The sequence below is a fragment of the Rhinatrema bivittatum genome, chromosome 16, assembly GCF_901001135.1.
Source record: "Rhinatrema bivittatum chromosome 16, aRhiBiv1.1, whole genome shotgun sequence".
Taxonomy (NCBI): domain Eukaryota; kingdom Metazoa; phylum Chordata; class Amphibia; order Gymnophiona; family Rhinatrematidae; genus Rhinatrema; species Rhinatrema bivittatum.
The window spans coordinates 3,751,021-3,774,858 of NC_042630.1; the positions used below are offsets into that span (position 1 = coordinate 3,751,021).

The 23,838-nt window shown below is 49.1% G+C and overlaps 4 protein-coding genes across 4 annotated transcripts; all 4 read right to left on the reverse strand.

Moving 5' to 3' along the window:
- Nucleotides 1-954, reverse strand: LOC115078403 (olfactory receptor 5B21-like). Its single transcript, XM_029581316.1, has one exon. It carries the CDS (start codon nucleotides 952-954, stop codon nucleotides 1-3), a length of 954 nt encoding a protein of 317 aa, XP_029437176.1.
- A 7,834-nt stretch (nucleotides 955-8,788) lies between these two features.
- LOC115078407 (olfactory receptor 5B21-like) lies at nucleotides 8,789-9,742 on the reverse strand. The gene has a single exon (XM_029581320.1). The coding sequence runs from the start codon at nucleotides 9,740-9,742 to the stop codon at nucleotides 8,789-8,791; it is 954 nt and encodes a 317-aa protein (XP_029437180.1).
- Nucleotides 9,743-17,569: 7,827 nt separating this feature from the next.
- On the reverse strand, nucleotides 17,570-18,523 carry LOC115078408 (olfactory receptor 5V1-like). The gene has a single exon (XM_029581321.1). It carries the CDS (start codon nucleotides 18,521-18,523, stop codon nucleotides 17,570-17,572), a length of 954 nt encoding a protein of 317 aa, XP_029437181.1.
- A 4,156-nt stretch (nucleotides 18,524-22,679) lies between these two features.
- On the reverse strand, nucleotides 22,680-23,636 carry LOC115078409 (olfactory receptor 5B21-like). The gene has a single exon (XM_029581322.1). It carries the CDS (start codon nucleotides 23,634-23,636, stop codon nucleotides 22,680-22,682), a length of 957 nt encoding a protein of 318 aa, XP_029437182.1.
- Between the last annotated feature and the right edge of the window lie 202 nt (nucleotides 23,637-23,838).

Sequence of the window (23,838 nt, forward strand, 5' to 3'; positions counted from 1 at the left end):
CTATCGTGCATATGCTAAGCACTTCTTGCTGCATCTGTTGCGGAGTTTTACCAGGGCGTCCTTCACGTCTTTGTTCCTCAGGCTGTAAATCATGGGATTCAGCATGGGGATCAGAGCTGTGTACAGTAGAGAGAAGACTTTGTCCAGGCCTGCGGAAAACATTGACTTGGGCCTCATGTACATGCAGAAGAGGGTGACGTAGAAGAGAATAACGACCGTGAGGTGGGAGGAGCAGGTGGAGAAGGCCTTGCGCCTCCCTTCGGCGGAACGGATTTTCAAGATGGCTGCCACGACGCAGCCGTAGGAGGCCAGAGTCAGCAGGAAGGGGCCGAACATGATGAGCACCGACTGCACGAGCACGTAGAGCTCGACTGTGCGGGTGTTGCCGCAGGCCAGCTGCACCAACGCGGCAATGTCGCAGAAGACGTGGTTGATCTGGTTGGCTCCACAGAAATCCAGTCTGGAGAAGAAGACCATGAAGATGGCGCAGTCCAGGAACATAGAGACCCAGCAGCCGGCTGCCAGCAGGGCAGAGAGCTTCTTGCTCATCAGGACAGTGTAGTGCAAGGGGTCGCAGATGGCGGCGTAGCGATCGTAGGCCATGGCAGCCAGTAGGAAGTATTCGGTGGCGGTCAGAGATGAACAAAAGTATTGCTGCAGCATGCAGGCAGAGAAGGCGATGCTTTTGTTCTGGGTCGCCAGGATGTCTAGCAGCTTGGGGAGGCTGACAGAGGAGGAGGAGGCGTCCAGGACGGAGAGGTTGCAGAGGAAGAAGTACATGGGGGTGTGCAGGTGGGAGTCAGTGCAGATCACCGCCAGGATGAGGAGGTTACCTGCCAGGGTGAACAGGTACACGAGCAGGAAGAGGAGGAACAGAGGCACTCGCAGCCCGGGGAGGTCTGAGAAACCCAGGATGAGGAACTCCGTCACCGCCGAATCATTTCTGGGGCTCATGGCATCCAGTGGAGGCTCCGACTCCTGCTAGACAGATCATGGTGGCAGGGGAGGTGAATGAAAACAGAAACATTATTACGACAGAAAACGTACAAAAGACCTGCACCCCCTTCCTCATGACGAAGGTGATGATGACTGCGGTTGGGATGGAATTAGCCGAAACGTATTAAAAGTAGCAATGGGAAAGTGTCGGCTGGGGGTTGATTGGGGAGGTTTGGATGAGATATTTTTTATGTTATTGTTCTGTAATTGTAACACAGTTTGGTGGTTTTGATGGGGGGAATGTAATTACATTTGAGAAAATAAATAAATGAAAGACAACCTGGAGGTGTCTCAAGGTGTGAGACAGGTACTGACTGCGCACTGACCCCCCAGTTCAGCCAAGGAGCGAGGGGGTGAGTATCCCTTCCTGAAAGCGCTGCCTTTGGATGCTAACTGTAGGGGCCTTGCTTGAAGCAGCTTTGCACAAAGTTTCTAACCCATGGGAGGAGGGTGGAGGGATAGAGATGTGGTCCTGATAGGACGGGAGAGGCTCTGAATCCACACCAGGCCTCTCTCAGCTGGAGGCTGTGAGAACTCTGCACAGGGTGCGGCCCAGCAAAATTGTTTGGGAATGGAGAGATTTACAGCTGAACATGAACTGAGAACCCGGAGAACCCTTAGTACGTTTTTTGCATGGTGGCCGGATGCTGGGGGAAATGACGGTGCCCTGTGTTCAGTAGAAGGGAGAGCTTGGGGGGCTCGTGCAGGACGTCTGGGTGCGAGTATGAGGTCCCCAGCCCCACCTGATAACAAAGGAGTGCCTGGGCCCAGGTGCGCCGAATTTAGTGAGGGGAGAGGCGTCAGACATTTCTGTTTCTGAAAGTTTCCGAGTGATGTGCGGGGGTGCAAGAGGAGGCTGGAGTTGCCACCTTTTGCCACTGGAAGTGCTTGGGGAGAGCGTGAGGATTTGAGCTGAGGCTATCGAGATTATCTCACTTTCATGCCGGTCATGTTGGGTGCACTTTTGAAATCTCTGCATTTTGATATGGAATCCAGAGCTGCCTTCCCCCAGGACACCTTATCAGCAGCTGCTTCTTCCAGGGTTTGCCTTTTTGTGGTGCATTGTAACATTCCCTGCCCCCGGGAGCCCTCCGCTCGGCTCAGCGCGGCTAACAGTAAAGCATTTTGTAGAAGAACGCGTGGCCTTCCACCCACAGGCAGGGTGCTCGATTTGCAAAGATCCTCTTTACCCCCCCCCCCCCCTCCTCACAAGTGCATAAGAACATAAGAACAAGCCATACTGGGTCACACCAAGGGTCCATCAAACCCAGCATCCTGTTTCCAACAGTGGCCAATCCAGGCCACAAGAACCTGGCAGGATCCCAAACACCGAGAAGATCCTGTGCTACTGCTGCCGGTTATCAGTGGTGGCTGTTCCCAGGACAGTAACCTTTAAACCGGTGCACATGTGTGTGGATTTGCCGGCTCATGCGCAGGGACGCCGCTATTGTATAACATACGCACACGTAATAACATAGGCTGACTGTGCAAGGGCGCGTGCCTATGCGCACAAATGCCCTTTCTACCATGTTGGGGGATTTTAACAGACGTGCGCCGATGTAATTGCCAGTTTTCCCAGTTTGTTCCCAGTTCATCCAGTTAAGAGATAGGACTTCCAAATCCCCCTAGTTTAATAGCTCTCCAACCCCCCCTTTTCACCCCAATCCTTAAAACCCCGAGCCATAGCAGAAGTAAATTTATGCGGTAGGGGACCCCGACGTGCTAGTGTGCACAATAATTTACACGTTAATTTCAGTGTGAAATCGAGGAACGCCCATGCCCCACCTACAACCTGCCCATGTCCCCACCCTATTTTTGGAAAACAAAATTGTGCACACAGCAGGAGGTATGAACATATCTAGACGGGTTTAAAAATCTGCTCAGCGTGTGCTGTCCCGATATATTCACACATCCCCTAACTGCATGCCAGGCTTTTAAAATTCACCAAATCAGTTTGATTAATAGCAGTTAATGGACTTCTCCGGGACATTGTCTAAACTTTTTTAAAACCCAGCTACACTAACTGCACTAACCACATCCTCTGGCAATGAATTCCAGAGCTTTATTGTGCATTGAGTGAAAAATAATTTTCTCCGATTAGTCTTAAATGTGCTACTTGCTAACTTCATGGAGTGCCCCCTAGTCCTTTTTTTTTTTTTTTTTTTTTTAATTATTTTCATTTTTGAAATTATCCAAGATATAATCTCTTTACAGAAAATCTGATGTCTAATACAAAGAAACTGATGAGGAAGAACTAAAATACATAAATACTTCTTATTACATTTTAGGCATCATAATTATAGGATTATAAGGAGATGATAAACAGAAGCATTTACACAAGAAATTAATACCATATTTATCAAATTGTGACTCACTAACTGAACATTCCATAGAGCCCTTTCTTATTCTACTCCAAGACTGTGGTAGATGCTTGTGGAGGGTGAGCGACCAAGAACTCCTTCAACTGTTTAGGCTCTAAGAATATATAACTATTACTTTTGTAAGATATACAAGCCCTACAAGGGTATTTTAAAGTAAACCCTAGTCCTTCTATTATCCGAAAGTGTAAATAACCGATTCACATCTACCCGTTCTAGACCTCTCATGATCTTAAACACCTCTATCATATCCCCCCTCAGCCGTCTCTTCTCCAAGCTGAAAAGTCCTAACCTCTTTAGTCTTTCCTCATAGGGGAGCTGTTCCATTCCCTTTATCATTGTGGTTGCCCTTCTCTGTACCTTCTCCATCGCAATTCTATCTTTTTTGAGATGCGGCGACCAGAATTGTACACAGTATTCAAGGTGCGGTCTCACCATGGAGCGATACAGAGGCATTATGACATTTTCCATTTTATTCACCATTCCCTTCCTAATAATTCCTAACATTCTGTTTCCTTTTTTGACTGCCGCAGCACACTGAGCCGACGATTTCAATGTATTATCCACTATGATGCCTAGATCTCTTTCATGAGCGGTAACTCACCCTTTGTGAGGATCATTTTCAGCAGTGCCCGGCTGCAAACAGAGTTTTAAAGGGAAACTCCCCATTGGGAACTAAGCTACAAACCTTTTCCAGCTGAGCGGCCTGCGCCTTGCGGATGCCTTCCCCTTCCTACGTTGCAGGTCACAAAAGTAAGAGAGGAAAAGCAGGAAGAAGCAGGTATGGGGGTTTTTCTAAAAGCTGCCTCTACCCTGACCTCGCTCCCATCGCCGTCCATTCCCCCTACTGAAAGGGATAAACACCTGTTTAACCATGCAAATCACTTTGAAAATTGCCCCTGCACGCCCCCCGTGCATGGAATCCTTCAGCCACAGATCTGTGCCCTGGAGTCCGACCTGCCCCTGACTGGGGTAAATCAGGGGGTGGTGAGATAACCCCGGGGCGTCTGCAGCGGTGAATAAAATTCCTTCCTGACCCCCAATCTGGTGATGGAGTCAGCGTTACCGGATCAGCGCAGTGCAGCTCCGTCCTCTGCTGCTGAACGGATTCGGTGCTGAAACCGTAGCGGGACCTCGTTTACAAATGCATTGCACGATCTCACCGTCCTCTGCTGAATGGATTCGATGCTGTAACCGTAGTGGAACCTCGTTTACAAATGCATTGCACGATCTCACCGTCCTCTGCTGAACGGATTCGGTGCTGAAACCGTAGCGGGACCTCGTTTACAAATGCATTGCACGATCTCACCGTCCTCTGCTGAACGGATTCGGTGCTCTAACCGTAGCGGAACCTCGTTTACAAATGCATTGCACGATCTCACCGTCCTCTGCTGCTGAACGGATTCGGTGCTGTAACCGTAGCGGAACCTCGTTTACAAATGCATTGCACGATCTCACCGTCCTCTGCTGAACGGATTCGGTGCTCTAACCGTAGCGGACCTCGTTTACAAATGTATTGCACGATCTCACCGTCCTCTGCTGAACAAATTCGGTGCTGTAACCGTAGCGGAACCTCGTTTACAAATGCATTGCACGATCTCACCATCCTCTGCTGAACGGATTCGGTGCTGTAACCGTAGCGGAACCTCGTTTACAAATGCATTGCACGATCTCACCATCCTCTGCTGAACGGATTCGGTGCTCTAACCGTAGCGGAACCTCGTTTACAAATGCATTGCACGATCTCACCGTCCTCTGCTGAATGGATTCGGTGCTGTAACCGTAGCGGAACCTCGTTTACAAATGCATCGCACGATCTCACCGTCCTCTGCTGAATGGATTCGATGCTGTAACCATAGCGGAACCTCGTTTACAAATGCATTGCACGATCTCACCGTCCTCTGCTGAACGGATTCGGTGCTGTAACCATAGCGGAACCTCATTTACAAATACATTGCACGATCTCACCGTCCTCTGCTACTGAACGGATTCGGTGCTGTAACCGTAGCAGAACCTCGTTTACAAATGTATTGCACGATCTCACCGTCCTCTGCTACTGAACAGATTCGGTGCTGTAACTGTAGTGGAACCTCGTTTACAAATGCATCGCACAATCTCACTGTCCTCTGCTGAATGGATTCGGTGCTGTAACCGTAGCGGAACCTCGTTTACAAATGCATCGCACGATCTCACCGTCCTCTGCTGAACGGATTCGGTGCTGTAACTGTAGCAGAACCTCGTTTACAAATGTATTGCACGATCTCACCGTCCTCTGCTACTGAATGGATTCGGTGCTGTAACCATAGCGGAACCTCGTTTACAAATACATTGCACGATCTCACCGTCCTCTGCTGAACGGATTCGGTGCTGTAACCGTAGCGGAACCTCGTTTACAAATGCATTGCTCAATCTCACCGTCCTCTGCTGAACGGATTTGGTGCTGTAACCGTAGCGGAACCTCGTTTACAAATGTATTGCACGAGCTCACCATCCTCTGCTGAACGGATTCGGTGCTGTAACCATAGCGGAACCTCGTTTACAAATACATTGCACGATCTCACCGTCCTCTGCTGAACGGATTCGGTGCTGTAACCGTAGCGGAACCTCGTTTACAAATGCATTGCTCGATCTCACCGTCCTTTGCTACTGAACGGATTTGGTGCTGTAACCGTAGCGGAACCTCGTTTACAAATGCATTGCACGATCTCACCGTCCTCTGCAGGAAGGCTTCGGGGGGTAGGAAACCGATTGCCTCTTTATCTTGCTGGGTGACCCCGTGCTTGGTTGTTGCTGGAGGTAGAAAGCTGACCTGTGAGATCTCTCACCGGGGGGGTCCCATGCTGTATTCGCCCGCTGTCCTCCTTTCAGACATGGACTCCAGGTGCTTCCCAATATCGGGAGAAATCAGAACCGATTGGAGGGACAAAGGAACATTGCAGGCTCACTGTCTCCTGGAGAGAGCTGCAGAGCATAGCTTAAAGGCACTGGCACTAGCCTGAGTCTTCAAAACAGCAGCCAGCTAGCTGGCACTTTAGATCTTACTCCTAGATTTTTCTTTCTGATGCATTTACTTACATTTTCTCACTGAAGTTTAGCATAAAAGGTTGTGCTCTTTTCATTACAGTCACATCTATTCTTTGTAAAAAATAAATAAATACATTAAAAAAACCCCACCCTCCTCGTCTGCATGCTGCTTTTCAGCTGTCTATGCTGTATTCATGCTTTACGTGAGTAACAGGGCTTGTGGAAAATGATAAGATCGTGCAGATTCTTCCACAATACACGGGCATTTACCTGCATTTTCACGGAGGCGTCCTCAAGGAGGGGATATGGAATAAGGTGGATCCTTTTCACTGCATGGGAAATTACATGTGTCGGTGTGATGCCCTTGGCAGGAATTGACCCAGCAAATAAACCATCTCATCAGCAGGCATGAAAGAAGATCCAGGCAGCTGAGTGTGCACTCAATGAGCTGGAAGGGAGTAATGAGCCCCGGGTACTTCAGTGGTGGCGAGATGAAGCCCTGCTGGCCAGGAAGGCAGGAAGCAGCAGCCGAGTTCCCCCTTCAGGAAGAGCCTGCTTGTCCCAGCAGAGAGAAGCAGGGGGCAGGAGGATATCCATGTGGTCTTGCAAGCTGCTCTCGTGGCGCTTCTCTTGGGGGTGGACCCTGCTAGACCCTCTTGCAAATGGTGTGGGAGTGGGGACAGTGCCGTTAATATTAATATCACAAGTAAATGCGCTTTACCCCTTAAAATGAATACTCACAGGGAGGAGGGGAGGATGGATGAGGGGGAGAGATGCCGGGGGCTCATTCCGCTCAGTCAGGTGATGGGAGATGGAGAGCACCCGAGCTCTCATTTACCTTCTGCAGACAGATGTGGGGTCAGGCACTGTGTGTATATACTGTATTTATATTATATTATATATATATCTTTATGTACTTATAAGTGAGTTTCATTCGCTGCAGGGACTGAGATCCCAGAGTGAAGGAATAGGAACCTCAGGCGGGTAATTACTTAGCACAGACTCACCCCTCGGTACACGCGTGACAGGGCCGTGCCAGTATGGATGGTGGGGATTTCGGGTCACCACAGGGGGTGGCTGAGGTTTATTCTGCAGGCTGCAGGGCATTAGTGTTTCCCCCTGGAAGCACACAATGTGCAGGGCACAGACCGTCTCTGCTTATTCAATCTCCTGAATGCATCGGGGGAAAAGAAATCATGTGAAGTCCTCTGAGAGCTTCAGAGCATCAGCTCAGGAGAAGTCCTGTGATTTTCTACTGAGGTTTGAGAATGATTGGGATTTGATTTAGGTAATTGATTGTGGAAATTGGAACTGAGTTAGCGAGGAGGTGGGGGGTCATAGAGCGAGCGTCCTAGTCATTCTCTCAGTTATTGGTTAAGTAGGGCGAATGCTGTGCACGCAGCATCAGGAGAAGAGGACAGCAGCTGGGATATAATTGAGGGCTGCCGGTGCTGGCCAGCCTGGCCTTCACTTAAATAGAGAAGTATATAAGGAGCTGCCTGCTGCAAGGAGGTGACCTTGACAGAGACAGGGATGATCCTCTCTATCAGCTGGGGAGGAAGGGTCAACTTTCTGTCCACAAGTCCTAGGGGGCACTTTTATTACATCTCTTCCACCTCTTTACTGTTTATTTCTATTGATTTTATTATCTGCTCTATGAGAGATTATAATAGAAACATAGAATACAAAATAAATCCTAATCCCCCTCAGGTGGTTAATTTGCGGCCAGAAACGTGAGTGTCCCAGCCCGAATTCTCTTGGATAAAAGTCGTAATCTGAGGGCCAGGAGAACTGTAAGCAGCTGGCCTGGGAGGTAATGAATCCTCACCCACACAACAGAACAGGACAGATTCAGAAACAGGGGTGAAAGGATGGTGGCATTTCAGGACTGACACCCAGGGAGACTAAAGTGACTCCTCTGAGGCCGCACAGAGAGTCAGGGACAGAGCCCGGAATTAGAGCTCAGCCTGGGGCCAGGACACACAGGGAGAGGATGGACAGGTGACCACCTCTCCGTGCTTCCGCCTTTCAAATAACTCCTCCCTCCAATGCACCCCACCCCTTTTAAAGACTCCCTGCCCTGAATGAATAAGAGCACTTCCTGTCTGTTTGCACTTTCTGGGCAGCAGAAAGTGCAACAAGTAGCTCATGTCCCCGAGATGCCAGTGAGTCCCAGGTTCAGAAAGCAACGTTTAAGGAGCAAGCAAGAATGAATTTTTCTGTCGCCCGGACACTGAAACGAATTAGCATTATCTTGAAATTTTGCTTCCAAATCTATCGAGACAATAAAAACATCTGAATTTATTTTCATTAAGGCTATTCAACTTGATGTGTGCCCGTGTATATAAAGATAGCCGTGTACATTTACTGTCTAGGCATCTAGTAATCGTCTATCGTGCATATGCTAAGCACTTCTTGCTGCACCTGTTGCAGAGTTTTACCAGGGCGTCCTTCACGTCTTTGTTCCTCAGGCTGTAAATCATGGGATTCAGCATGGGGATCAGAGCTGTGTATAGTGGGGAGAAGACTTTGTCCAGGCCTGCGGAAAACATCGACTTGGGCCTCATGTACATGCAGAAGAGGGTGACGTAGAAGAGAATAACGACCGTGAGTTGGGAGAAGCAGGTGGAGAAGGCCTTGCGCCTCCCTTCAGCAGAACGGATTTTCAAGATGGCTGCCACGACGCAGCCGTAGGAGGCCAGAGTCAGCAGGAAGGGGCCGAACATGATGAGCACCAACTGCACGAGCACGTAGAGCTCGACTGTGCGGGTGTTGCCGCAGGCCAGCTGCAGCAACGCGGCAATGTCGCAGAAGACGTGGTTGATCTGGTTGGCTCCACAGAAATCCAGTCTGGAGAAGAAGACCATGAAGATGGCGCTGTCCAGGAACATAGAGACCCAGCAGCCGGCTGCCAGCAGGGCAGAGAGCTTCTTGCTCATCAGGACAGTGTAGTGCAAGGGGTCGCAGATGGCGGCGTAGCGATCGTAGGCCATGGCAGCCAGTAGGAAGTATTCGGTGGCGGTCAGAGATGAACAAAAGTATTGCTGCAGCATGCAGGCAGAGAAGGCGATGCTTTTGTTCTGGGTCGCCAGGATGTCTAGCAGCTTGGGGAGGCTGACAGAGGAGGAGGAGGCGTCCAGGACGGAGAGGTTGCACAGGAAGAAGTACATGGGGGTGTGCAGGTGGGAGTCAGTGCAGATCACCGCCAGGATGAGGAGGTTACCTGCCAGGGTGAACAGGTACACGAGCAGGAAGAGGAGGAACAGAGGCACTCGCAGCCCGGGGAGGTCTGAGAAACCCAGGATGAGGAACTCCGTCACCGCCGAATCATTTCTGGGGCTCATGGCATCCAGTGGAGGCTCCGACTCCTGCTAGACAGATCATGGTGGCAGGGGAGGTGAATGAAAACAGAAACATTATTACGACAGAAAACGTACAAAAGACCTGCACCCTCTTCCTCATGACGAAGGTGATGATGACTGCGGTTGGGATGGAATTAGCCGAAACGTATTAAAAGTAGCAATGGGAAAGTGTCGGCTGGGGGTTGATTGGGGAGGTTTGGATGAGATATTTTTTATGTTATTGTTCTGTAATTGTAACACAGTTTGGTGGTTTTGATGGGGGGAATGTAATTACATTTGAGAAAATAAATAAATGAAAGACAACCTGGAGGTGTCTCAAGATGTGAGACAGGTACTGACTGCGCACTGACCTCCCAGTTCAGCCAAGGAGCGAGGGGTGAGTATCCCTTCCTGAAAGCGCTGCCTTTGGATGCTAACTGTAGGGGGGCCTTGCTTGAAGCAGCTTTGCACAAAGTTTCTAACCCATGGGAGGAGGGTGGAGGGATAGAGATGTGGTCCTGATAGGACGGGAGAGGCTCTGAATCCACACCAGGCCTCTCTCAGCTGGAGGCTGTGAGAACTCTGCACAGGGTGCGGCCCAGCAAAATTCTTTGGGAATGGAGAGATTTACAGCTGAACATGAACTGAGAACCCTTAGTACGTTTTTTGCATGGTGGCCGGATGCTGGGGGAAATGACGGTGCCCTGTGTTCAGTAGAAGGGAGAGCTTGGGGGGCTCGTGCAGGACGTCTGGGTGCGAGTATGAGGTCCCCAGCCCCACCTGATAACGTAGGAGTGCCTGGGCCCAGGTGCGCCGAATTTAGTGAGGGGAGAGGCGTCAGACATTTCTGTTTCTGAAAGTTTCCGAGTGATGTGCGGGGGTGCAAGAGGAGGCTGGAGTTGCCAGCTTTTGCCACTGGAAGTGCTTGGGGAGAGCGTGAGGATTTGAGCTGAGGCTATCGAGATTATCTCACTTTCATGCCGGTCATGTTGGGTGCAGTTTTGAAATCTCTGCATTTTGATGTGGAATCCAGAGCTGCCTTCCCCCAGGACAACTTATCAGCAGCTGCTTCTTCCAGGGTTTGCCTTTTTGTGGTGCATTGTAACATTCCCTGCCCCCGGGAGCCCTCCGCTCGGCTCAGCGCGGCTAACAGTAAAGCATTTTGTAGAAGAACGCGTGGCCTTCCACCCACAGGCAGGGTGCTCGATTTGCAAAGATCCTCTTTACCCCCCCCCCCCCTCCCCACAAGTGCATAAGAACATAAGAACATGCCATACTGGGTCACACCAAGGGTCCATCAAACCCAGCATCCTGTTTCCAACAGTGGCCAATCCAGGCCACAAGAACCTGGCAGGATCCCAAACACCGAGAAGATCCTGTGCTACTGCTGCCGGTTATCAGTGGTGGCTGTTCCCAGGACAGTAACCTTTAAACCGGTGCACATGTGTGTGGATTTGCCGGCTCACGCGCAGGGACGCCGCTATTGTATAACATACGCACACGTAATAACATAGGCTGACTGTGCAAGGGCGCGTGCCTATGCGCACAAATGCCCTTTCTACCATGTTGGGGGATTTTAACAGACGTGCGCCGATGTAATTGCCAGTTTTCCCAGTTTGTTCCCAGTTCATCCAGTTAAGAGATAGGACTTCCAAATCCCCCTAGTTTAATAGCTCTCCAACCCCCCCTTTTCACCCCAATCCTTAAAACCCCGAGCCATAGCAGAAGTAAATTTATGCGGTAGGGGACCCCGACGTGCTAGTGTGCACAACAATTTACACGTTAATTTCAGTGTGAAATCGAGGAACGCCCATGCCCCACCTACAACCTGCCCATGTCCCCACCCTATTTTTGGAAAACAAAATTGTGCACACAGCGGGAGGTATGAACATATCTAGACGGGTTTAAAAATCTGCTCAGCGTGTGCTGTCCCGATATATTCACACATCCCCTAACTGCATGCCAGGCTTTTAAAATTCACCAAATCAGTTTGATTAATAGCAGTTAATGGACTTCTCCGGGACATTGTCTAAACTTTTTTAAAACCCAGCTACACTAACTGCACTAACCACATCCTCTGGCAATGAATTCCAGAGCTTTATTGTGCATTGAGTGAAAAATAATTTTCTCCGATTAGTCTTAAATGTGCTACTTGCTAACTTCATGGAGTGCTCCCTAGTCCTTTTTTTTTTTTTTTTTTTTTAATTATTTTCATTTTTGAAATTATCCAAGATATAATCTCTTTACAGAAAATCTGATGTCTAATACAAAGAAACTGATGAGGAAGAACTAAAATACATAAATACTTCTTATTACATTTTAGGCATCATAATTATAGGATAATAAGGAGATGATAAACAGAAGCATTTACACAAGAAATTAATACCATATTTATCAAATTGTGACTCACTAACTGAACATTCCATAGAGCCCTTTCTTATTCTACTCCAAGACTGTGGTAGATGCTTGTGGAGGGTGAGCGACCAAGAACTCCTTCAACTGTTTAGGCTCTAAGAATATATAACTATTACTTTTGTAAGATATACAAGCCCTACAAGGGTATTTTAAAGTAAACCCTAGTCCTTCTATTATCCGAAAGAGTAAATAACCGATTCACATCTACCCGTTCTAGACCTCTCATGATTTTAAACACCTCTATCATATCCCCCCTCAGCCGTCTCTTCTCCAAGCTGAAAAGCCCTAACCTCTTTAGTCTTTCCTCATAGGGGAGTTGTTCCATTCCCCTTATCATTTTGGTTGCCCTTCTCTGTACCTTCTCCATCGCAATTCTATCTTTTTTGAGATGCGGCGACCAGAATTGTACACAGTATTCAAGGTGCGGTCTCACCATGGAGCGATACAGAGGCATTATAACATTTTCCGTTTTATTCACCATTCCTTTTCTAATAATTCCCAACATTCTGTTTGCTTTTTTGACTGCCGCAGCACACTGAGCCGACGATTTCAATGTGTTATCCACTATGACGCCTAGATCTCTTTCTTGGGTGGTAACTCACCCTTTGTGAGGATCATTTTCAGCAGTGCCCGGCTGCAAACAGAGTTTTAAAGGGAAACTCCCCATTGGGAACTAAGCTACAAACCTTTTCCAGCTGAGCGGCCTGCGCCTTGCGGATGCCTTCCCCTTCCTACGTTGCAGGTCACAAAAGTAAGAGAGGAAAAGCAGGAAGAAGCAGGTATGGGGGTTTTTCTAAAAGCTGCCTCTACCCTGACCTCGCTCCCATCGCCGTCCATTCCCCCTACTGAAAGGGATAAACACCTGTTTAACCATGCAAATCACTTTGAAAATTGCCCCTGCACGCCCCCCGTGCATGGAATCCTTCAGCCACAGATCTGTGCCCTGGAGTCCGACCTGCCCCTGACTGGGGTAAATCAGGGGGTGGTGAGATAACCCCGGGGCGTCTGCAGCGGTGAATAAAATTCCTTCCTGACCCCCAATCTGGTGATGGAGTCAGCGTTACCGGATCAGCGCAGTGCAGCTCCGTCCTCTGCTGCTGAACGGATTCGGTGCTGAAACCGTAGCGGGACCTCGTTTACAAATGCATTGCACGATCTCACCGTCCTCTGCTGAACGGATTCGGTGCTGAAACCGTAGTGGAACCTCGTTTACAAATGCATTGCACGATCTCACCGTCCTCTGCTGAATGGATTCGGTGCTCTAACCGTAGCAGACCTCGTTTACAAATGCATTGCACGATCTCACCGTCCTCTGCTGAATGGATTCGGTGCTCTAACCGTAGCAGACCTCGTTTACAAATGCATTGCACGATCTCACCGTCCTCTGCTGAATGGATTCGGTGCTGTAACCATAGCGGAACCTCGTTTACAAATGCATTGCACGATCTCACCGTCCTCTGCTACTGAACGGATTCGGTGCTGTAACCGTAGCGGAACCTCGTTTACAAATGTATTGCACGATCTCACCATCCTCTGCTGAACGGATTCGGTGCTCTAACCGTAGCGGAACCTCGTTTACAAATGCATCGCACGATCTCACCATCCTCTGCTGAACGGATTCGGTGCTCTAACCGTAGCGGAACCTCGTTTACAAATGCATTGCACGATCTCACCGTCCTCTGCTGAATGGATTCGGTGCTCTAACCGTAGCAGACCTCGTTTACAAATGCATTGCACGATCTCACCGTCCTCTGCTGAATGGATTCGGTGCTGTAACCATAGCGGAACCTCGTTTACAAATGCATTGCACGATCTCACCGTCCTCTGCTACTGAACGGATTCGGTGCTGTAACCGTAGCGGAACCTCGTTTACAAATGCATTGCACGATCTCACCATCCTCTGCTGAACGGATTCGGTGCTGTAACCGTAGCGGAACCTCGTTTACAAATGCATCGCACGATCTCACCGTCCTCTGCTGAATGGATTCGATGCTGTAACCGTAGCGGAACCTCGTTTACAAATGCATTGCACGATCTCACCGTCCTCTGCTGAATGGATTCGGTGCTGTAACAGTATCGGAACCTCGTTTACAAATGCATTGCACGATCCCACCGTCCTCTGCTACTGAACGGATTCGGTGCTGTAACCGTAGCAGAACCTCGTTTACAAATACATTGCACGATCTCACCGTCCTCTGCTACTGAACGGATTCGGTGCTGTAACTGTAGCAGAACCTCGTTTACAAATGTATTGCACGATCTCACCGTCCTCTGCTACTGAATGGATTCGGTGCTGTAACCATAGCGGAACCTCGTTTACAAATACATTGCACGATCTCACCGTCCTCTGCTGAACGGATTCGGTGCTGTAACCGTAGCGGAACCTCGTTTACAAATGTATTGCACGATCTCACCGTCCTCTGCTGAACGGATTCGGTGCTGTAACCGTAGCGGAACCTCGTTTACAAATGCATTGCACGATCTCACCGTCCTCTGCTACTGAACGGATTCGGTGCTGTAACCATAGCGGAACCTCGTTTACAAATACATTGCACGATCTCACCGTCCTCTGCTGAACGGATTCGGTGCTGTAACCGTAGCGGAACCTCGTTTACAAATGCATTGCTCGATCTCACCGTCCTTTGCTACTGAACGGATTTGGTGCTGTAACCGTAGCGGAACCTCGTTTACAAATGCATTGCACGATCTCACCGTCCTCTGCAGGAAGGCTTCGGGGGGTAGGAAACCGATTGCCTCTTTATCTTGCTGGGTGACCCCATGCTTGGTTGTTGCTGGAGGTAGAAAGCTGACCTGTGAGATCTCTCACCGGGGGGTCCCATGCTGTATTCGCCCGCTGTCCTCCTTTCAGACATGGACTCCAGGTGCTTCCCAATATCGGGAGAAATCAGAACCGATTGGAGGGACAAAGGAACATTGCAGGCTCACTGTCTCCTGGAGAGAGCTGCAGAGCATAGCTTAAAGGCACTGGCACTAGCCTGAGTCTTCAAAACAGCAGCCAGCTAGCTGGCACTTTAGATCTTACTCCTAGATTTTTCTTTCTGATGCATTTACTTACATTTTCTCACTGAAGTTTAGCATAAAAGGTTGTGCTCTTTTCATTACAGTCACATCTATTCTTTGTAAAAAATAAATAAATACATTAAAAAAACCCCACCCTCCTCCTCTGCATGCTGCTTTTCAGCTGTCTATGCTGTATTCATGCTTTACGTGAGTAACAGGGCTTGTGGAAAATGATAAGATCGTGCAGATTCTTCCACAATACACGGGCATTTACCTGCATTTTCACGGAGGCGTCCTCAAGAAGGGGATATGGAATAAGGCGGATCCTTTTCACTGCATGGGAAATTACATGTGTCGGTGTGATGCCCTTGGCAGGAATTGACCCAGCAAATAAACCATCTCATCAGCAGGCATGAAAGAAGATCCAGGCAGCTGAGTGTGCACTCAATGAGCTGGAAGGGAGTAATGAGCCCCGGGTACTTCAGTGGTGGCGAGATGAAGCCCTGCTGGCCAGGAAGGCAGGAAGCAGCAGCCGAGTTCCCCCTTCAGGAAGAGCCTGCTTGTCCCAGCAGAGAGAAGCAGGGGGCAGGAGGATATCCATGTGGTCTTGCAAGCTGCTCTCGTGGCGCTTCTCTTGGGGGTGGACCCTGCTAGACCCTCTTGCAAATGGTGTGGGAGTGGGGACAGTGCCGTTAATATTAATATCACAAGTAAATGCGCTTTACCCCTTAAAATGAATACTCACAGGGAGGAGGGGAGGATGGATGAGGGGGAGAGATGCCGGGGGCTCATTCCGCTCAGTCAGGTGATGGGAGATGGAGAGCACCCGAGCTCTCATTTACCTTCTGCAGACAGATGTGGGGTCAGGCACTGTGTGTATATTCTGTATTTATATTATATTATATATATATCTTTATGTACTTATAAGTGAGTTTCATTCGCTGCAGGGACTGAGATCCCAGAGTGAAGGAATAGGAACCTCAGGCGGGTAATTACTTAGCACAGACTCACCCCTCGGTACACGCGTGACAGGGCCGTGCCAGTATGGATGGTGGGGATTTCGGGTCACCCCAGGGGGTGGCTGAGGTTTGTTCTGCAGGCTGCAGGGCATTAGTGTTTCCCCCTGGAAGCACACAATGTGCAGGGCACAGACCGTCTCTGCTTATTCAATCTCCTGAATGCATCGGGGGAAAAGAAATCATATGAAGTCCTCTGAGAGCTTCAGAGCTTCAGCTCAGGAGAAGTCCTGTGATTTTCTACTGAGGTTTGAGAATGATTGGGATTTGATTTAGGTAATTGATTGTGGAAATTGGAACTGAGTTAGCGAGGAGGTGGGGGGTCATAGAGCGAGCGTCCTAGTCATTCTCTCAGTTATTGGTTAAGTAGGGCGAATGCTGTGCACGCAGCATCAGGAGAAGAGGACAGCAGCTGGGATATAATTGAGGGCTGCCGGTGCTGGCCAGCCTGGCCTTCACTTAAATAGAGAAGTATATAAGGAGCTGCCTGCTGCAAGGAGGTGACCTTGACAGAGACAGGGATGATCCTCTCTATCAGCTGGGGAGGAAGGGTCAACTTTCTGTCCACAAGTCCTAGGGGGCACTTTTATTACATCTCTTCTACCTCTTTACTGTTTATTTCTATTGATTTTATTATCTGCTCTATGAGAGATTATAATAGAAACATAGAATACAAAATAAATCCTAATCCCCCTCAGGTGGTTAATTTGCGGCCAGAAACGTGAGTGTCCCAGCCCGAATTCTCTTGGATAAAAGTCGTAATCTGAGGGCCAGGAGAACTGTAAGCAGCTGGCCTGGGAGGTAATGAATCCTCACCCACACAACAGAACAGGACAGATTCAGAAACAGGGGTGAAAGGATGGTGGCATTTCAGGACTGACACCCAGGGAGACTAAAGTGACTCCTCTGAGGCCGCACAGAGAGTCAGGGACAGAGCCCGGAATTAGAGTTCAGCCTGGGGCCAGGACACACAGGGAGAGGATGGACAGGTGACCACCTCTCCGTGCTTCCGCCTTTCAAATAACTCCTCCCTCCACCGCACCCCACCCCTTTTAAAGACTCCCTGCCCTGAATGAATAAGAGCACTTCCTGTCTGTTTGCAGTTTCTGGGCAGCAGAAAGTGCAACAAGTAGCTCATGTCCCCGAGATGCCAGTGAGTCCCAGGTTCAGAAAGCAACGTTTAAGGAGCAAGCAAGAATGAATTTTTCTGTCGCCCGGACACTGAAACGAATTAGCATTATCTTGAAATTTTGCTTCCAAATCTATCGAGACAATAAAAACATCTGAATTTATTTTCATTAAGGCTATTCAACTTGATGTGTACCCGTGTGTATAAAGATAGCCTTGTACATTTACTGTCTAGGCATCTAGTAATCGTCTATCGTGCATATGCTAAGCACTTCTTGCTGCATCTGTTGCGGAGTTTTACCAGGGCGTCCTTCACGTCTTTGTTCCTCAGGCTGTAAATCATGGGATTCAGCATGGGGATCAGAGCTATGTACAGTAGGGAGAAGACTTTGTCCAGGCCTGCGGAAAACATTGACTTGGGCCTCATGTACATGCAGAAGAGGGTGACGTAGAAGAGAATAACGACCGTGAGTTGGGAGAAGCAGGTGGAGAAGGCCTTGCGCCTCCCTTCAGCAGAACGGATTTTCAAGATGGCTGCCACGACGCAGCCGTAGGAGGCCAGAGTCAGCAGGAAGGGGCCGAACATGATGAGCACCAACTGCACGAGCACGTAGAGCTCGACTGTGCGGGTGTTGCTGCAGGCCAGCTGCAGCAACGCGGCAATGTCGCAGAAGACGTGGTTGATCTGGTTGGCTCCACAGAAGTTTAGCTTGGAGAAGAAGACCATGAAGATGGCGCTGTCCAGGAACATAGAGACCCAGCAGCCGGCTGCCAGCAGGGCAGAGAGCTTCTTGCTCATCAGGACAGTGTAGTGCAAGGGGTCGCAGATGGCGGCGTAGCGATCGTAGGCCATGGCAGCCAGTAGGAAGTATTCGGTGGCGGTCAGAGATGAACAAAAGTATTGCTGCAGCATGCAGGCAGAGAAGGCGATGCTTTTGTTCTGGGTCGCCAGGATGTCTAGCAGCTTGGGGAGGCTGACAGAGGAGGAGGAGGCGTCCAGGACGGAGAGGTTGCAGAGGAAGAAGTACATGGGGGTGTGCAGGTGGGAGTCAGTGCAGATCACCGCCACGATGAGGAGGTTACCTGCCAGGGTGAACAGGTACACGAGCAGGAAGAGGAGGAACAGAGGCACTCGCAGCCCGGGGAGGTCTGAGAAACCCAGGATGAGGAACTCCGTCACCGCCGAATCATTTCTGGGGCTCATGGCTTCCAGCGCAAATTCTCCACCTGGCAGCACATCGGTAGACTACATTACGGCATCAGGAGAGGTGGATAAAAACAGAAATATTACAGCAGAAAGCTCACCAATGACCTCCAGCCCTCCCTCATACCAGGGTGGGGATGGGCTGAAATTAACAGAAATGTATTAAAAGTGGCAATGGCAAAGCACTGACTGGGGGTTGGTTGGCGTGAAATGCTTTCTGTGTTATTACTTTATAATTGCAACTCTCTTTGATGTTTGCGGTGATGAGTGTGTAATTACATTGTCTAAGTAAATAAATAAAGGAGAGCATGGAGGTGTCCTAAGCAGACTCAGGTACTGACTGCTTAATGACGTCCCCTGCATCTGCAGGCTTTACCCCTGTAACGGGTCAGGCCCTTGGATGCAAACCGTAGGCGTCTTGCGAGAAGCAACTTTCCAGAAAGTTTGTAAGGCCCGGAGTGGGAGTCGAGGGCACAGATGTGTGCCCGAGACGACCCCCGGCTTCTCAGAGCCTGCAGAGGCTGCGACCTCAGTAAAATGGTTTGGAAATGTCTGAAAATGAACAGAAAGTGTCAGATAACCCTGAGCACATTTGTTTGCAAGGACCAAAGCTGGACGTGGCCAGATGGTGGAGAGGTGACGGAGCTCAGTATTTTAGCCCTGTCGATCTCTCACACACATGTCGGTTATTACGTCGCCTGGATCCTCTATTAGATCCTGTCGATAATATACCGCCTTTTTTGTAGTCTGGACTATTGTAATTCTCTGTTTCTTGGCCTTCCTGCTTACTCAATGAGGCCCTTGCAAATCATTCATAATTCGGCAGGCAGATTATTGACTGGTTCACCCATTTGCAATCCTATGACTCCTGTACTATGGTCACAGCATTGGTTACCTATCGTATTTCACAATCACTGTCCAGAACCTTCTTTATAATATTGCCTTCCCATGGATCTCCGCTGTCTTAAAAATACAATCGCCAGCAAGGTTGCTGTGATCATCAAGTCAGGACCTATTGGATGTTCCTTCCCGCAAAACTGCACATCTGGAAGAAACTGGAGAAGGAACGTTCTCGATAGCGGGGTTCCTTATTCTGGAACTCCCTTCCGAATGAGATCGGATTGATAAAACAGTCCAAATTCTTTAAAAAAGGGTATTAAAAGCATTCCTACGCTTCATGAGCAGGTCACGTTGATAATTTTCTGTAGGCTAAGATTTTCTGTTCTATCCGTGCTTTATGATGTTGTTTTGTGACAGTCTTATTTTATTATTGATATTTTTAATTATGTATGTGCCTTGTACCCCGTCCTGGCCGTAGGAAGGGTGGGTAACAAATGTTTTAAAATAAATAACTATCACAGGGAGGCTTGTGGGGGGGTCATGGTGAGCGTCTGTGTGGGGACCCCAGCCCCACCTGATAACGTTGCAGTGCCTGGATCCAGCTGCGCTGAGTTTTGTGTGGAGCGAGGTGCCTGGGCGGTGTGTGTGTGTCTGAGGGGTCAGACACGCCTGATTTTGAAGGTTGCTGAGTGAGCAGGGGGTGGGAGATGTTGGCACGCGCCGGAGGTAGGGGGTTCGAATCGAGGACAATGAGGTGGGAGAGATTTGGGCTTTTTTCTGCCATAGAGTAGTCACGCCCCCGGAGACCCTCCGCTTAGTGTGGGTGCATCTCCCTGCCTGCTGGGTAGGACACTTCCATTTATACCCAGAGGTTAAATGGCTTTTGAACTCACCCTCTATGAAGGTCATGTTCAGTGGTGGCCGAGATTTGGGCTTTTTTCTGTCATAGAGTAGTCACGCCCCCGGAAACCTGCCGCTTAGTGTGGGTGCATCTCCCTGCATGCTGGGTAGGACACTTTCTGCACTCACCAGCGCTGTATTCTGGGTCTTGTTGGGACCCAGCTTTTAATCCTGGAACTGCATAGGGTTCAGACCTTTCTACCTGCTCCAAACTGAAATGTTTTTGGCTACAGGCGGCATTTCCTAGGGCAGTTTCTCTCTGTGCTATGAGGATTATTCTATCTAATTCATCCTGGCTTTGGAATCCTACCTTCTCCAGGTCCTCCTCTTCTGGCAGAGTTGGAGCAGGATTAGAGCAGAGAAGATTTAAACCCTCTGACAGGGCTCCAGGGACCTGGGCCTGTGTGTGTGCGTGCGTGTGTGCTCGTTCATTTAATTACAGAGCTGGTTTAGGCTGAAAGCAGCTGAGTGCATTGAGTTTACCTTTTTTATGATTAAATTGACAGCTCTCACCACATGGTAATCCTGGGGAGGGCATCAAAACCTCTGTGTGCCTTTAGCCAATTCTTTAGCACAGTAAGCAAAACTCCTTCCTGACCCCCAAACATGGTGATGGAGAAGGACTCAAGATTGCTGGATTATCACATGTGGGGTGTGGCTGTGGTTCTGTGCCATCAAGTAGAAATCCTCAGTAAACGTAAGCTTGTAAATGCCTCTCCATGCACAGCCACACACGTTTACTCTCTCACCTCTGCTCCCACCACACACACATGCACACTCATGCAGACACACCCACACAAATACCCATAGGCATATACACTCCTAATTACCTCCATTAACCTGCCCACACTCACTCTCCTACACTCTCCCACTGTTGCATCCACACTCCACCACAGACACACCAACCACACACCTCTCACACACATGCACTCCTCACACACCACCCAGGTACACATATACACTAACCCCGTGCATGTCTCCCTCCACACAGACACAGCCACCCATACCCCCACCTGAACTCTCCATACTGCCTCATTCAGTTGTCACTCTCAAACATATCCACATCCCCCATACATACCACATACAAACACACCCTTACTGCCACCCCCCACACACTCCAACTTCACACACCTCACACAACCCCACAATCCAGACACACCACTCAATTCTACAACTGCACACACAACCACACATACCCTCACATATACACCCATGCACCCACCTTAACTACCACATACACTCCCCGCACATCTGCCACCTACACAGACACACACACACACACACACACACACACACACACACACACACACACATTCTCATGCACCTCCATCCCTTGTCACTCTATTCCACTCACGCACACATACACTCCTAAACAACCCATATAATACCTACACACACCCACAACCCACACACTCCTACACTCAAACACCTGCACATCCCAGAAGATCCCACAACCCACACACTCACCATGCACCCAATTACACCCTTCACATACCCTACCCACACATCCCTCTAAAACCCCGCCTATACCCTCCACAAACATGCATGCCCTCCTTCCTCCCAAAAAACCTCCACCACAACCTTCCCCACCCAGCTCCATCCCCATTCCTTCTACAAATCTGTGTTGGAAAATATTCCTGAAGCCATGACTCTGCATGCTTTCCCTACTTGTTTCATACTTAAAAACACAGACGCAGATTCCTTCACTTAAAACATCTCAGTTTATTGACTGATAGGTTTAGTAATACCCTCGAGATTACTCCTTCCCATTTCAGGATATGGGAAAGACTGAAAATCAGAATTATTCCTCCCCTTGTGACATTTACCACAAGACATCCATGACTGAGAAATTTGTATGTGCGATATGACGAGACAGTATGCGTTACACACCAAAGGCTTTTAGCATGGCATATAGGAAAAGAGATAATAATAAGAATTTTATATTAGATGCACACTGGGATCCATAGCATGCTTGAAGCATTTTAAAGGGGACGTGTTAAGTGTCTGGAGGACTCTGGATTAGAAGAGCAGGCTGGGGTTGGTGACGTGAATTTCCAGTGAAGACGCCAAGCTCATTCTTGGTATGTGAGATGCCTAAATGGCAAATATGTTCAGTACATAATCCTGCACTGAATATCTAAAAACTGGACTCATCAACCCACTAAACTGTTCAATCTGATATTCAGATTTAAAAATAAATAAATAGTATTGATTCAGAATCTTATCAGGTTTTGTCAATCAGACTGCTCAGCGTTGACTTTGTGCCTCCATCTCTTCAGTCCTTCTAATGTTCAGATAAAGCCACCTCAAGGGGCAACAAGACTTGAGAGGCCCCCACTACTTGCGCCATTGGTAGGATGAATGATTTGAGAACCTCAATGCTGTCGAAGCCATAACATCATTTGCGACATTTCCTTCAGTGTTTTGGAGAAGTTCGACAATTCGCAATAGACTGGGCTCTTATTTTCCTGAAGGCTCCTTTGACGTCTTTGTTCCTCATGCTGTAAATAATGGGATTCAGCATGGGGATCATGGCCGTGTAGAGCATGGCTAAGAGTTTACTCAGCTCCAGCGAATATGCTCCTGATGGCCTCATATATGCGCAGATTATGCTACTGTAGAAGACAGTCACAGTGGTGATATGGGAGGTGCAGGTGCTGAAGGCCTTGCGTCTCCCCTCTGCAGAGTGGATTCTGAAGATGGCGGAGATGATGTGGACATAAGACGCCAGGGTGAGCAGGAAAGAGCCAATTATTACCATCGCCCCTTCAATGAATATGACAAGCTGAATGCTGCGAGTGTCACTGCAAGAAAGTAGCAGTAAGGGGGCGACATCACAGAAGAAGTGGTCAATCTCATTGGAGTCACAGAAGTCCAACCTAGAGATGAAGAACAGGATGACCACAGAGTCCAGGAAGCCCACAAGCCATGCGGCAGTGGCCATCATAACACAGATTCTCTTGCCCATGACAAGCGAGTAGCGCAAGGGGTTGCAGATGGCTGCGTAGCGGTCATACGCCATAGCGGCAAGGACGAAGTACTCCACGCTGGCAAAGGACATGAAGAAGTAAAGCTGTGCCATGCATCCAGAGAAAGAGATGTTCTTTGATCCGGTGAGAGAGATGGTCAGCAGTTTGGGGATGGTAACTGACAGGTAACAGATGTCCAGGACGGAGAGGTTGCACAGGAAGAAGTACATGGGGGTGTGCAGGTGGGAGTCAGTGCAGATCGCCGCCAAGATGAGGAGGTTACCTGCCAGGGTGAACAGGTACACGAGCAGGAAGAGGAGGAACAGGGGCACTCGCAGCCCGGGGAGGTCTGAGAAACCCAGGATGAGGAAGTCCGTCACCGCCGAATCATTTCTGGGGCTCATGGCTTCAGTGTCAGTGCCTTCACTGACATCAATGTGCTACAAGAGAGGTGAGGAAGATCAGCAAAGTGAAATCTGAAACTGAGTCAAGGAATGAGGCAAGTAACAAAAAAAGAATAGACAAATAGCTGTCAGAAATGATTTAGGTAGCGTGGATCCTGCCTGGAGGTAGGGGATGGACTAGATGACCACCTGAGGTCCCCTC